Source organism: Mugil cephalus, chromosome 18 (assembly GCF_022458985.1).
Source record: "Mugil cephalus isolate CIBA_MC_2020 chromosome 18, CIBA_Mcephalus_1.1, whole genome shotgun sequence".
NCBI lineage: Eukaryota > Metazoa > Chordata > Actinopteri > Mugiliformes > Mugilidae > Mugil > Mugil cephalus.
Window position 1 is genome coordinate 5,233,608 of NC_061787.1, and position 15,360 is coordinate 5,248,967.

General features: G+C 41.4%; 1 protein-coding gene across 2 annotated transcripts in view; it reads left to right on the plus strand.

Annotated features, from left to right (window-relative positions):
- Nucleotides 1-15,360, plus strand: part of stau2 (staufen double-stranded RNA binding protein 2) — a 114,109-nt gene that overhangs the window by 20,992 nt on the left and 77,757 nt on the right. For both annotated transcript variants that reach the window (XM_047567903.1, XM_047567904.1), the window contains exons 6-7: nucleotides 6,185-6,344; nucleotides 13,519-13,626. In XM_047567903.1, the coding sequence (XP_047423859.1) occupies nucleotides 6,185-6,344; nucleotides 13,519-13,626 (268 nt within the window). The remainder of the gene's footprint in view (nucleotides 1-6,184; nucleotides 6,345-13,518; nucleotides 13,627-15,360) is intronic.

Sequence of the window (15,360 nt, forward strand, 5' to 3'; positions counted from 1 at the left end):
TCTTCCATCTCCTTTCAACTGCAATTTACTACATGTCACATTAATGCATTTTCAGTGTGTAATTTTAGGATGTCCTCAAAGAGAGAGTAGGTGGTTTGGGTTAGAAAGAGGCGGTGACATATTTTGCTTGTCACCTCTTAACAGTGGAGACAAAATGTGGGACAACGATCCCTCAACATATCTACTAAAGGGGGCTGCGTACAGCGAGTGATTTACTGAATCGATTCTGATGCACAAGGTCCTGATTTGATTAGATTTAGTTCTGTATCAAATTATATAGATATATTTCTGTTTCCAAACAATTCTGAGCTATTTCCACGATGCTTTGCTTCTAATTGACACATCTTGCATGTGGCTTTGCTTTTGTCAAACCCCTCTCTGTCTTCTTTTTTTATCTTTTCATGACGTACGTGATTACATCAAGTGATTTTGGATCTTTCATATGAAGATTTATTTGGTAGACATTCCAGTACATGCAAGTCTCAGTGGTAAAAGCTTTTTACTTGTTGTGTTGCAGTTTTGTAACTAAAATCCCCCCTCCACATATGAGGAAAAAAAAGTAGTGTGTCTTAGCAACTGAATCAAGAGGACCTTACAACACAGACCAACGACTATGACGGGAAAATCTCATTACTAATTCATAGTCTGTTGTCACTTTACGGTTCAAGGCCGCCATTGAGAGTCTAGTGCATTTATGTAAAAATATACGGGGAAATATGGATGTCTCCACTTTAAATGTAAGAGCACAGTCATACAACGAGCACTCTACATTAAATTACACAACTGTGCTACATTTTCAGCCACTTCAGCGTGGATGACGGATGTTGGGGGAATGTTTCCCGTTGTTTTTTCCTCTGTTTACATCGTACCTCCATCAAATCAACCATTCATTGAGCTGTCTAAGCTGCATAATTGATTATGTTAATTTTGCAACCGAGACTTTTTCTTTTTTGTCCCCTTTTGCTCAGCGGTGATAATAAATAAGGTTTTTATTGCATGGTTTGTGGTCACCTTGACGTACAGCATGACCTGCTGCACATATCAGCCTGCACCAGCCTTGGATACATTACGTTACATCAGCCCAATATGTCGACTGTAATCCACCGGTAGATTGTGAAGGTAGTGCAGGTAGAAAAAAACAAAACAAAAGGATTTTGATGCTGATGTCGGTTTATCTGTTGCACCTCCAGAACATAGAGCCATGCACAGAAACTCAAGGCTACTCTCCTTTCTTAAAGGGACAGCGCTATTTTCGAAAGATGCTGTTGTTAGAATAATAACAACAACACTGTAGCAACAAAATAACATGACTTACATATATATATAGGACCAAGAATATGTGGTTATGGTATTTTTCTGTGTCTGATATTGTCTACCTGAGATCACATTGTGTAATATGCATTTAAACTAATGGTTGTATGTGTTACCCTGAATGTAAATTTGCTGCAAAATATTTAAAAATGTCAAGGTACTTATTCGAAACCTGCTTTCTGTCTCTTCTCTACCCTGGCATTAGAGAAAAAATGTAATTCCAGCTCAAATGTCACCTTGTTAAATATATAATAATAACTGTAGTAGGACTGTGTGTGTGTGTGTGTGTGTGTGTGTGTGTGTGTGTGTGTGTGTGTGTGTGCGTTGTTTAAAAACCAGCCACATCTTTGAATGTGTCCATCTGTGTGTGTGTGTGTGTATGTGTCTTTGTGTGTGTGTGTGTGCGCTCTTTGAGTGATTAAGATGAAATGCCGACCTTCACCAACAAGCCCCACATTAAAGAGCGGTGCAGGGAAGGCGCTGCCCTCAAAGTCAAATACACAACTCCCTCCTAATTGTTGATGACTTATCATTTGATTGAGCTGCGGCAGAGTTTGCTATACCAGATACACACACACACACACACACACACACATACACTTGCGTCATCACACAGACACAGTGTTTTTATATATATATATATTATTTTTCCCTTTGAGCAGCCTCCACACCCTCCCTGCAGGTGTCTTGGTCCCGTTCCCTCTCTGCAGTAGTAATGATAACAAAAATAATAATTGATAACACAGAACAGACAGTGCGAGCTCACATGTGCAGCTTTTTCGCGCTGGCCACAGAGCACTAATGTGATTTTCCTGCGTGATTTTGATGTGTGTAAGCGCACTCGCCTGTATTCTTGGCTTGCTTGTGTGTAAGCCACTACTTTCCCACGTTGTGCAGTCGGGTCTCCCACAGGCCTCCCTCCACGTCTCTCTTTCTTTCTCTTTTTCCTCTCTCCTTCAGTCTCCCTCCTCTTTTCTTTCTTATCCTTCTCTCTCTCTCTCTTTTACTCTCTGCACCTGTACTCGGCGCTCCAGTCCCAGCTGCTCCCATCTCGGCTCAGCGCTGTTGGCCGGAGCCCATGTTGCACTTGGCATGTCCTCTGAGACCCTGGGGCCACACTTGACGTGCGAGGGCCAGGCAGGCCCCCGCCCAGCGAAGGCTCCCATGGCCAGGATTTGAGAGCAGACGGCTGAGAGAGGAGGGATGTGGGCTGTAGGAAGACCTGCTGATATTCTGAGAGTAATACGCTGACTCATTGTTAGGATTACTGAGCTCAACATTGAGGAAAGACATGAGGACGAGGGGGAAGAAAGGAGGGGATGTTCAGAAACGATGACAGATGTGCAGTAAAGAGTTGTTTTGTAATAAAAACAAAAAAAAAAAGTTACTGTTAATGACGAGGGAGTATTTTTGGTATTTCAGTTAAAAAAATAAAAAAAAAATGTCTACATGCATCATGAAAACGTCATAGTCAATTCCAGTTCCTTTTAGCTAAGAAGACTGGGAATAAGTCAAGCCTGGGTTCACCATGTTCCCGGCACAAGTGGGGAAATCAAAATAAAATACGGTGGCGTTCGACCACGAGCCAGTTTTAGGTGCAAACCAAGATTACGAAATTCACTGTGAAACACTTTTACAAAGCTTGAGACAAATATACATCTTAGAAAACATTTTTTACATATCATTTAACAAAATTACATTACAAATCCCAAAACAAATTAACAAGACACAAATCACTTTTATAAACGGCAAAACAAATTTACAAATGTCACCATGAACTGGAAAGTGAATGTACCAACACTGAGGTGGAAGCGAGAGTCATAATGGGAGCGTCCGATTCCGAGTTATTGTTGTCGTTGATGACGACCGTGGTGACCAAAGATGGACAGCGATCGAGTGATGTTTTTCCAGTTTTGTTTTTCATGTGCACAGGGGTCACATGGATAATGTTAAACAGCGTTAAGTGCACTTCCACCCCCAGAGTTGGTACATTCCCTTTCCGGTTGATGGTAACATTTATAAATTTGTTTCGCCGATTGTAAAAGTGTTTTGTTTCTTGTTAATTTGTTTTTGGAAATTTAAATTTGTTGTGGGACTTGTAAATGTGTTATATGATATGTTATACGATGTTTTCTAAAATGTAAATTTGTCTCAAGCTTTGTAAAAGTGTTTCACATTTCATAATGTTGGAACTCCAGGCCACCATACAAGTGGTTAGCACGACTAGTTGATAACATAGCAACATCTCCACAAGAAGAACTTGGACTGTTGTATGTGTACAGCTGATTTAATTAGGCACAGAAAGGTAGAAGTGTGAATAAACAGTACAGTTCTACAGATTTCACTACTGTTGTACATGGACCGACCATCTTACATTTGGTAGTTTCCGTTGGTGAGGTTCATTGAAACCTGTTGAAATTGCTTTCTAAGAATACAAAAATTCCACTTTCCCTCTTAAGATGAAACGCGCCCCGATTACATATTGCTGACCACAGTTTCTATCAGTTGTGTTAACATTCGCTCTCACCAAAGTTATGGCTGACATCAGGGAAAATGGTGACGTTGCTACAGTGGAATTTGATGATGCAGCAGACCTTATCAGACAGACAGGCTTTAAAAAAATAAAATCAATCATACTATCTGCCACTTTAGGGACGTAAGCCTATGAAGTTACTCCACTGAACATTGGATCGGTTGCCAGACATTTTAATTTGCCTAATACTTAAATTTATTACCAAAAATACATCTTTCTAATCAGGCACTAATTTGCAGATGTTGTCATGCTTTACCAGTGATTCAAGTTTTCCTCCAAAAACTCTCTCTTCTGTAGATAAGAATAGTTATACTTGATGCGGTGGTTTAACTTGTTAGCACATTTTTATTTTTCTCAGTGCTTTAAGACACGCAGCACACTGTGTTCTGTCCTTGTTAACTCCAGTTGTACTGGTGAAACTGATATATTCTTTTCTTTGGAAGTTGTGTTTAGAGAATACTCATCCCCAGCTGTCCGTTTAGCTGGAAACCCTGCGCAATAGTTCCTTACCCCCTAAAAGGGCGACGCCCCCACTTTATGAGCCACTTTGTTGAACCACAATAGTAAACTTGGTAAAATATATTGCCTGCAGAAATTCTTCATGTTGTCATTGTAAGGATGTTAGCATGGTGACTTTAGCGGTAGCTGAATGAGCCACTGTTTATGGTGGGTTCCGTTTATCTCGGACAGCGAAATGACATCACACCTGAGTTATCCGCGTTCCAGTTACAGAAGTCAGACTAGATGACTACGTCCATGGCTTGTCCAAATAGAACTTAGTGGGAACTTGGTGTGTTCAATATTTACATTTTTTTGGTTGCAGAGTGAAAGTTAAGTTTTTAAAAGTTCTTGATATTAACTAATATTTTTGCTATAATGTTAAACTAAATTTAGGCCATTTAAGTTACACAAATTTTGAATCGAACAGATAACTTGAACCAATTCATGAGTTTTTTTCTAGAATTATTTCCAGTGGTGAAATCTACAAGACGACACGAGGCGGAAATTTATAAAAATATTCGAAAGTTTTAGTTGTTTAATTTAAATGTAGAAAAAAATATGCTATTAATCACAGTTTGCTATGACGGTTTAATGCAAGAGAAACTAATCACTTGTGCTAATAAACGGAATATTACAGGTGCTTCTATTTATGGTATCCACATGCGGCGGCCATCTTGGTAACTCAGCTTGGGGGTCGTGAGGATTCTACGACTTTCTTCGTCTTCGGAGGGTGTTCCAGTTGAAAATTACAACTTGAAACTCAGAAATTCGGACTTCTGAGTACAATGGAACGCACCATTAGCCTCACAAAGCTGCTAGCATGGAAGATAAAATAAATGACTCACAACATACAAATGAGTGTTTTCAGACAAATGTCAAAAAGGATTTGTTATTTTTAATGTGCTGTCTCTTCATTTAATTATATACTTGTAGGTTATTTTAAGTGAAAAGCTTGCAAACTTTTATGCTAACAGGTTTTTTGGTTTTCCCCAAATTCCCACACACGCTCTGTTAAGTATCAGCTTCCTAAGTTAGGTGTTGAGGTATGGAAATGTAGTCAGATAAAATGCTTAGCTGTATATCTATCTGTAAAGTCTGTTTTATTGTCGCTCTACAACCTGTGAAATAAACTCCAGCATATTCACTTACTATATATATTTTCACTCTACTTAACAGATCCGGGGCCAAATATTGAAGTTTGGGAACCAGACCCTAGTCAAGTCACATTGCCATAAATCTCAGCCGCCGCCATCCATTTGTGTCGACCACATATGGTGGCTGTACGTCCTTGTGAATATAAGTGTACATTGGCAGAGGGCAAAGCGGACAGGGAGACGGATATTAAAAACTTTTTCTCTTCACTTATTAGTTTTCCCACTATTTCTCTTTCCTTGTTCTCAGTCCAGCAGACATTCTCAGCCCTTCTCCTACTGACCCAGGAGGGGGGTATCGCACACGCAGACCTCTAAATCTGCCCGGTGACAGCTCAGTCCCGCTCTGTCAGGACCCAAAGAAAGAGAGTTTAATCTATGTTCGGGGGAAGAAGAAAGAGGAGAGGATATATGTCCCAGTGCTTTGTTTTGCATCTCTGAGCTGAGATTCAATAGCAAGTCATTACTCAAGTGGTTGGCCAACTGGCTATTGTGCAGTAATTGACCCTGATGAAGTGGTGGGCCTTTAATTTCGGAACGGTGTAAATGGTGTGAATTGATAACTTGGCCCATAATGTTAGAGCCTCTTCCTTCCCCTTGGTTTTCATCAGTTTTTTTTTTTTTTTTTTAAGTTTTATGTTGTGTTCAAAAACGCACTTCCTGTCTTCTGGTGTTTCATTCATTCTAGGTACCATTATCCTGTTCCTAAGATCTTCTATGTGCAGCTGTCTGTGGGGAGTCATGAGTTTATTGGCGAGGGTCGCACCCGCCAAGCCGCCCGACACAACGCTGCCATGAAGGCCCTGCAAGCCCTGCGCAACGAACCAATCCCTGAACGGCCACCACAGGTAAACACGCACACAAAAACAACTGAGAGGCTAACAAAGGCGCTGCATACCAGTAATTGTTTAACTTGCACGGGCTGGATTCCCAGGCGTATCTTCATTACACCGCTACTATAAAAAAAACGTGCATGGACTTTTTTGTCTGTCCGGCCCTGTTAGACTTGCTGAAAGTTGTTTATTCCTTACTTTCAAGGCTGACAGACGTACGGATACTCTCCACCAAATTGAAAGTTGTAGTTTTATTGATGCTACGCAGACACTAGCATCGTAGCTGAAGTGCACCTCCCCTAGAAATGTAACTAGGCGATGCAGGCTGCAAGAGCTGTGATTGGTCCGTGTGGTCGTAGCATGTAGTATTTCCCGATGCTTTTCCACCTCCGCAGTTGGAATACACCGAGGAAAGTGTAACTGAGGCGGTTCGGAGATGCAAACATTTGTATGACTCGTCTTCTTCGAAATTTGGGCGAAAGTTTCAGGCGCTGTTTTTGAAAGTGAAGCAGGAAGTGGAAAGAAAAATTACCCCAACTGGTGAAAAAGACGAGCCAACCTGACAAGCGCACAAGTATTATTGGCTCGCATTGACGCAGGCTATGTGCGTAAGTTACGGCGTCTAGACAAAGGACACATCAGAGTCTTAGCCAGAGAAGACAGATTGTTTGAGAGAGGAGTAAAGGAAGCCATCTAAGTCAAAGTGGAAAAGCCTTTTGTAAACAGAAAAGGTGGACTGAGATTTAATCTGCCATCAATTTACAATACAGTCCTTTTTTCAACGCCTTTTGGTTTATGACGTCTAGGTTCGGTTTAGAAGCCTAAATCGAATAAAAATGTTCCACATAAGCACCTCGTTCAGAATAAACAGGGGTCGAATTTTCCTTTTCCCAAACCAAAGTTATGTAAACGGTGAATCTGAATGAGTCTGTCTGTGCATTCTGTGTCTTGACGTAAATGCAGTGACGTTTCCTCAGGTGAAAATATGACAGCATCTAAACAGAGCACTGAGAAGTTTCTGGTTTTCGGAGGGGGCATGGGAAGAACAGGGAATCATCTCAAAGCACCAACAACAAGGCGGTCTTCGGCTCGCCTCCTCCTCTAAAGTGCTTCCAGTAGAAGCACCTCAGAATCAAGCTGTTGCTTTAATAAATGTGTAAAAACAATCGCAACTACTATGATGATTAGATGAGAGACCTCCATCTTTGATCATCTTTGATTAAATGTAGCTGGTGTCCTTGTAAACACCAGATCGGGATCGGTTACCGGACATGTGAACCTGAAACCTTCGGTCGAATGAGAAAAAAGTCTCCATGTAAACCCAGCTTTTGGCAAACATTACTCAGTCATCTAAAGTTAAACACTTTGCATCGTTTGTTTTTACACATAACAGTGGAAGAGGAATTAAACTGTCAATGGAGTGATAGTTCCTTTTTAATAGGATCAGATCATTGCTCATTTTGTCAGTTTAATGGTACTTGACAATAAACAAATGTGTAATATCAGCCGTTTTGTGGGACAGGGATTTCCATGTTCAGTGCACCACCCTTTGGACCCTTTATGCTCTTTCTGGAAGTAGCCACTCCTGTCTGGGATGTTAAAGTGTCTTATTGAATTCCTGTTGCTTAAACAGAAATTGGATTGGAATTATAAATCAAAACTACTGCTTAGTCCCAACAGTTGGAGAAAAGAGCTTTTGACTCCTCTTTTTGCAAATTGCAAATATATTTCTAAAACCAGTCACAACTTGAAAAACTGTTCAAATTACATAAAACCTTCAATCTCCAAAAGTGCTGTAGTGTTGGTAATCATTTTTTAGAGTTTATTTTGGCTTATAAAACAGTTTAAAATTCTCGTTAATGGTGTTACATGGCAAATATGTTGTGCTGTCTTTGCCTTATGCAACATCCAACCACGTTTGACCTCAACTCAGACTGTCGGTCTATTTTTGCCCCTTCATCCCTTCTGCACGTTGGTCACCTCTAAAAACTCTTCCCTTAATGAAAAGTGTTTTCACTTCTGATCTGTGTTACATACTGTAGTTTGTCTGTGCTTATTATGCGTAGCCAGCTTTCATCAAATTGAATCCAAATCCACTTCAGCTCTAATTACTCTACAGTATAATTTAAGCCCTATAATCTCCATAGTGTTAGTTTGCACCTGGCAGGGGTGTATTTTCTGTTCTTTTTTTTTTGGGCCCTTTTCTTTCTGCCTTCTCCCAATGTCATTGTACCTTTGCAGAGTTTCCCTCAGGCCTAGCTGTTAACTGTTGTTATCATCTCCCACCGGAAATCAAATTACCCCATATCCTCACTGCCTGGCATCGCTGATGGTTATTCAAAACGCTTTGGCTCTTCTCACTTGCCTCCCTTGCTGTCTTGTGGCGTCGGCCTCCATAAATGAACTCTTTGTTTGCTGCTGCTTCTGAGTCTTGATTTACAAATTGGGGCGCATTGTGTCTACAGTATATGTCTGTCATCCTGTCTGCGCATTGAGTGTGTGTGTTCCTACATGTGTAAGTGTGTGGACACCCTCGGGCTAAAAGTGTTTCTTTTCAACATGGGCTGTCAAACCTTTATTTCGTGGAAGACCACAGGTATATATCAGTGACGCTGTAATTAGAGTGTTTATACACGGGTAGAGCAACGATATGTAACACAAGTGAACACAAAACACTTTGCAATTTCTCAGGGTTTCGGGCGATAAAGAAAAGACGCTGGAAGTCTTGACTATAGTTGAACTTAAACTCCCAGAAACCCGTTTCAAGGAACTAAAAGTTTCGGTCCAAGATTAGCCAAATTAGCGTGCTAGCATAAAATGTTGCAATGAAACACATGACAGTTGTTGTCCTGTAATGGTGATAATTCCTGTGGACTGTATAACCATGTTAACAGCATTTAAAACAGTGACGCTACAGCAACACTTTACATACAATGGAGAAAATCGAATAACTGACGGGAATACGTCCTCCTCCTCCACACTAGGTGGCGATATGTGTCTCTTGAGTGGGTTAATACAACCCCCTTTCGAGTTGACCTGTTACGTTATATAATAAACAAGAGTCGTTCATGTGTCAGATCGGCATTTCAAGCAAAAACTAGATGGATAATAATTCAGCTTTTTAATCTCGTATGTAATATTTGCGCTGCTTATGGTGCAGATAAGATGACGCTATCCCTCAGGTAATTCTTCTACCGGCTCTGCTTACCTTCTTCTTCTGTGACCGGCTTTCTTGGATGTTTTTGTTCTGGGGTCATATGCCAGCACCGCGGTTGTGGAGTATGCGCACATGCATTGTCTAGTTAAAGTCCAATTAAGACGTATATATGCCGGAAAAAAAACGTTTTCCAGTCGTATTATCTGGGTGCCTTAGTTGGACAAGGAAAACTATGCTTTTAGTAACGTGTTTGCATGCGCTTAAGTTGTCCAGTTAAAGTCAGATTAAGGCAATAATTCATTTTTTTGACGTGTATGTAAACGAACAGTTTGAGAGCAAAGCTACAAAATCAGATTCAAAACTTGACTGATTTTTAAGGTTAAAGAGGAGATCGGCTCTAGGCCTGGTCATTGGGATCTGGTCTGGGCTATCTGATCACAAGTGGCCAGCTTTAGGTACATGTGTCAGACCTGGCATCAACATACATCCCTAAATGCGTCTCAAGATCCAATCTCAGCATCGAGCTCTGTACGTAAATATCGTGGTACACAGTAGAATGTTTAAACTTGATCCGAATGGGCACTCTGACGGTCAAACAATCAGATATGTTCAGCACTGCAAACGACATCCCCAAGGTTCTTGTACTCTCAAGTGATGCTACCCCTGGTGGTGTAACATTAAGTACAGCAATGAAATATAAAAAGCAACAGTCAACAATACAACCAATGCAAATTACAGTTTATAAGGTGAACAGGTGACCAGCTAAAACCGGCCAAAAGCCTGCAGGAAAAGGTGGGTTTTCAATCTAGACTGTTCGAGGGGGCAGTTCTCAGGTCCAGAGCCTTCGAGCTCTCCACCTCAAAGCCTCTGTCCCCTTTAGTTTTTAGTCTGGTCCTGTGAATCACTAGGAGATGCTGGTCAGTGGATCTGAGGGAGCGGCTGGAGGAGTAGGGGTTGAATGAGTTCTGTGATGTAAACTACATGGAATAGAATTTCCCCGGAACTTCATTTAGACCTTTCCACATTGGAAATGCACCAAGTATTTACCGAAGGTTCCTAGTTCTTGGGAAAAGTGTCTGGTTCTGTAAATCCCTGCCCGAGGGTTTAGATCTTGTATCACACTGGTAGATTATGATGTACGACCTCCAACCAACAAGTGCTGTTCCTGTCTTGAAACTCGTTTATCTCTTTAAACTTGTTTATCTCACAATCAGAGTGGTTTGTTTGTCTGGACATTTTTAGGAATATAAGTTTCAGGATCAGGACATGGTGTGTGTGTGTGAATGAAGATATATTTAGTCCTTGGGAGAATAGTTTTTCTTTCAGTTTTATGGAATTGTTGTTCCGTGCACTGGCAGGCTCCTTCTTCCTTTCCTTTGATCTGGAATGTTTTTCCCCTAAGAAATCAAGTGAGCCTAAGTGTGAAAGTGAAGCATTCCCTCCATTCATAGCCACTTTTTTTTTTCCAAGCGGCCCTTCAGGGCGACTTCTTAGGACTCGATGTCCAGTACATTGAAAAGCAGAAGCAGCGCTGGAGTCAGATTTAGCTCACTATTCGTCTCTGTCAAAGGAAGGTTGGTGATCTGCTTTGTCATTCAGGTTTCACGCGAATACACACCCCAGTGACACACGCAGACACCCACCCGGCAGCCTTGAGAGCGGTTTTACTCTATTAATCACGCATATCAGGAGTACACAGCGATGGAGGGAAATGTGACCACGAAAACCTTGAATGCACATTAGAATTCAAATGAAAACGGTTGGAAGAAGAAATGATCGAACACCCGTGGACTGGCTCAGTCTTGTATCGTGTATCTATTATATTTGTGTAACTTAATAAAAGTCAAGAGCTGCTTTTTAATTTACTCTCCTGGGTACATTTGTGTACAGGTTTTCAAGGTAGTCAGCAGGTAGGAAGACTTCCTGTAATATCCCAGACTGACTTGATGATGGTGGTTTAGCTTCGGCCACAACATTAACCCTTTAAAAACCTGAATACGTTAAAGCATGTGGTATTTGAATTACTATAACTCACAGTGGTTTGCTTTACTGACAAAATTCAAAGTGTGGCTAAACACTGGGAAGTTTTGCTTTTGTCTGGAAGACCTTCGTGACATCTCAAGAGTATGACTAACTTCATTTTTTACAAACAAATTCCTCCAAACCACTCTCTCTTCCTGAGTCTCCCTGGTCTTGCGTCGTCCTCCCAGCCTGCAGCTGACATCACCGGTGTGTCATATATACCGACATGGCAGCTTTTTTTCCCCAGAAAGTGCGACTCTTAGTTGTGTGTTCAGCCACATTTGGAATTTTATCCATCGGTGAGTTATGGTAATTCAAATACTGCAAGCTTTTTTTTTTTTTTTTTATGCGCAGGGCAGATGTTTACAGGTTTAAGAAAGTTATTTAGAATTCTGTGTTATTATCATACATCAGAAAGAATTTACGACTCGTCACACGTCATCCTGACGATATTGCGCGATGAACGTGGACGTCTTAATGTGCGTAAGACGTTTTGCACAGGACTGTACGTCTCTGCACAAATGCACCTCTCAGCAGATCTGGGTCTTTAGCCCGATGTGACGGCTGCAACGTGACTACATCATGTGAAAATCCAAGAGAACTCACCGGTATCTATCATGTGCCATATCAGGTCACACAATGAGGCAAATGAAGGGAGTGAGCCCAAAGGGGAAGACCGCAAACCGCCTTTCAGACTTAATCAGACAATAAGCTGGACATGGGAAGATAAAGATCGAGGCGGCACTCTGCATTCCTATAGACTGGAAACCGGCAGCGAAAAGCCCCTAGTTCTATGGCAGGTGATATGATCTTCATGGTGTGAACAGGGGACTGACTTTCAGTCAGGAGTGAATAGTTTTTACAGAGGAAACATTTTCAGCAGCACTGTCATCAGGCCTGTCTGGGTCCAGAAACACGTCATTGTCCCGTCTGCTGGTGCTTTCCTGCTAATCTGTTTTTTTTTTTTGTTTTTTTCTCTTGATTCCTAACTTCTGATTTGTGGAGAACGCAGATCCTGACGTTCACGAATGACAATTTGATTATGTTGGAACAGACAAATAGTTCTCTAACCTAATAGATTTTACTTTTAGGAGACATTTCTGTACAGACATGGATCACGAGTCCCAGTAAAAGAGTGACTTGGTGCCCTTGGTTTGTAAAATGTCTTTGCTTGCGCTGTAGCTGTTGAGTGACAGTTTGCTGTGATTTTAAACTTTTCTTTTTATTCACTGAGAAATGTATTAGAAGCTATTCAAGAAAACAAAAGAAAATGGTTACTATTGTTCCAACTTAATTACAAATAGCAACAAACACGCTCTTTCTCTCCGAATGAATATGGTTGTAAATCTGCAGCCACCTCACTGCGCCAGTTTGCAGCGTTTGTGTTTGTCTTAGTCACAAATTGTTTAGTTTAATCGAATTGCCCATTAGCTGGTCCCTCGGGCGACATCTATTCTTCTTGGGGTCCACGCAAAATAAAAATATGAGCGGTCGTGCAGATCCGAGCTCTCCGTAAACTAAAACCGGGGTCACAGCTGCTTGAAGTGTCCTAGCCTTTGTGGTACGAGTCGTTCCTGCAAAAAACACAGTGTGCTGACATCGAAAGATTTACCATTTTTAATGAAACTTCTTCCATATACCTGACATGTAGTAGGCTCAGTGGAGTTTTCATTCAGTATTAAGCAAAATCTGCAATCCTTTCCTGTTTTGCCCAATCCGGGGGATGTAAATGATGGAGCAGGATGCTTCATAAATGTACCAGACATACTAGGGAAACTGCCAGCGTGTGTGTACTCATCAACAAAACTGAACAGTTCATGAGAAACGGCTGTATACCCTCACCTCCACCTCTACGTTCTGTGCGGGTGGAAATTTGGAAAATCATCAAAATTTTTCACATCACGGTTCAGTGGAAATTCTGATAATAAAACACAAGTAGTTAATATTTTGGCTACTGCGTGGAACAACAGACCATTTATAAACCCATTTTTTTTTATCTTTCTTTTCCAGAGCCCGGAGGAAAAGGGGGAGACTGACGAAGGGACGGATGCCAGCAAGTCAGAGATCAGCCTGGTTTACGAAATTGCCCTCAAGAGGAACTTGTCCGTTAACTTTGAGGTGAGAGTTATGAGATAATGCACAAGAAACATCCACAAGAATATAGCCATGTGATGTCATCATTACACGGGTTAAGTCCAGTTTATCTGCAGCGCAGGGCTGCGCGTAAGTATTAGTAGTCATGATTTCCAGAGTTTCTGATGTGTCACAAAGTGGGAAATATTTCTGAAACCAAACACCTTAGTAGCTGCACGGAAAGATAAGGAGGAAGGCGTCACACTGATGATATTTTAACCTCTAACGCTGGTGATACACGGAATAACGATGAGTGTTTGCTCAGTTTTATTTCATTTGTGCATGCACGAGGTCAGTTATCTGGAGGAAGAGAGGAGAAGCGGAAGTCGTAGACGGACTTGCTGCCTTTTAAGGCTCGTGGGAATTCTTTTGGGCGAGACGTCCTGTGCGTTTCTTGACGTGACGAAGCACAGAGCAACGGGTTCATTGCTGTTGTCCTGCTCTGAATCAGCTTAGTTAATCACCTTGTTCTATGAAATTAATGTTTTTGGAAATTATAAAGCTTCCTGACGAATGTAACTTGCAATTTGGAAATAAATTTAGTGCCTTATCAGCTTGTGGGAATAATGAGCTGTTGATCTCTGCGTGTTCCTCATCCTTTTCGTACAGACTTATGATATTATAGAACAAATATGACTCGAGTTCCATGTGATATGTTCCACCGCAGCCTTTAAATGGGGTCCTGTTTACAAGACCCCATATGCACCGGCCCCTCTTGTGTAATTCACGACCTCATAAATGGAGAGTTCACAAGTTGTTTGTGGACATTTTTAGAAACGGCTGTCGGTTCAGTAAATCTATTGTTATTTATAGGTATAATTTATCCTATAATTTAATAATATGTCTGGAGAAAATGTTGCCGTTCCCAACAGCCTCATCTTTTTTTTTTTTATGCCTTTTGAATTTCCTTCATTAAGTTACCGGGTCATGAGCATGCTAACAGCGGGACTCTCGTGACTTATGGTGGATGTTACCACTTGGAAAGTCCAAGCATATTTTTTTTTTATTTATTTATCCTTTTTTTGTACAGGACTTCACATGTTGTCACCACGGGTTCCATTTGAAGGCAGCATATGTCCCGCGTGAGCTTCGGGATGTTGTGGAGGAGGTGGTGGTGGTGATGGTGGTGGTGGGGGGGGGCACACACAGATGGGCAAAGCTGCAGCCCTGTGCTTCCAAGCATTATCTAATGAGAGGCAATCAATACGGAGCTGTTCACCTATTACCAAGCTGCTGAATATCAAGCATCAAATTAGCCTCGTTTTTTATCGCATTACCTCAAAAGTGCTTCCAGCTGAACCATTTTCAGACTTAACTTAGCTGCTTAGCCAGATGTGCTCTAGTAGACGGAGCGGCGTTAACTCGTGTGTGTCAATTATCTGGTGAACAGTTTTTAAGCTGAGGGTTAATTTAGTTTTTGTATTTCGTGTGGTGGGAAACCTTAGAGCCTGCTCACAAGCAATATTGAGGAGAATACACAAAGCCTTTCTGGGATTTTCCTTTTGACGTCATCGCATTCTCAGTCAGTGTAATTTGCAGCATGTGGAGGAAATGAATCGTAAGCCACCTCTGCATTTACTGGCCGCTTCTGATACGGCGGTGTCTGTTTGATAAGAGCATAATCGCCTCCTTCTACGGGAAACGCGGGTTAAATTAAAAGGTCCTCTGAAAGAAACAATCTGCCCAACGCTGTAATATCAGCCACTGGAATAAGACCGG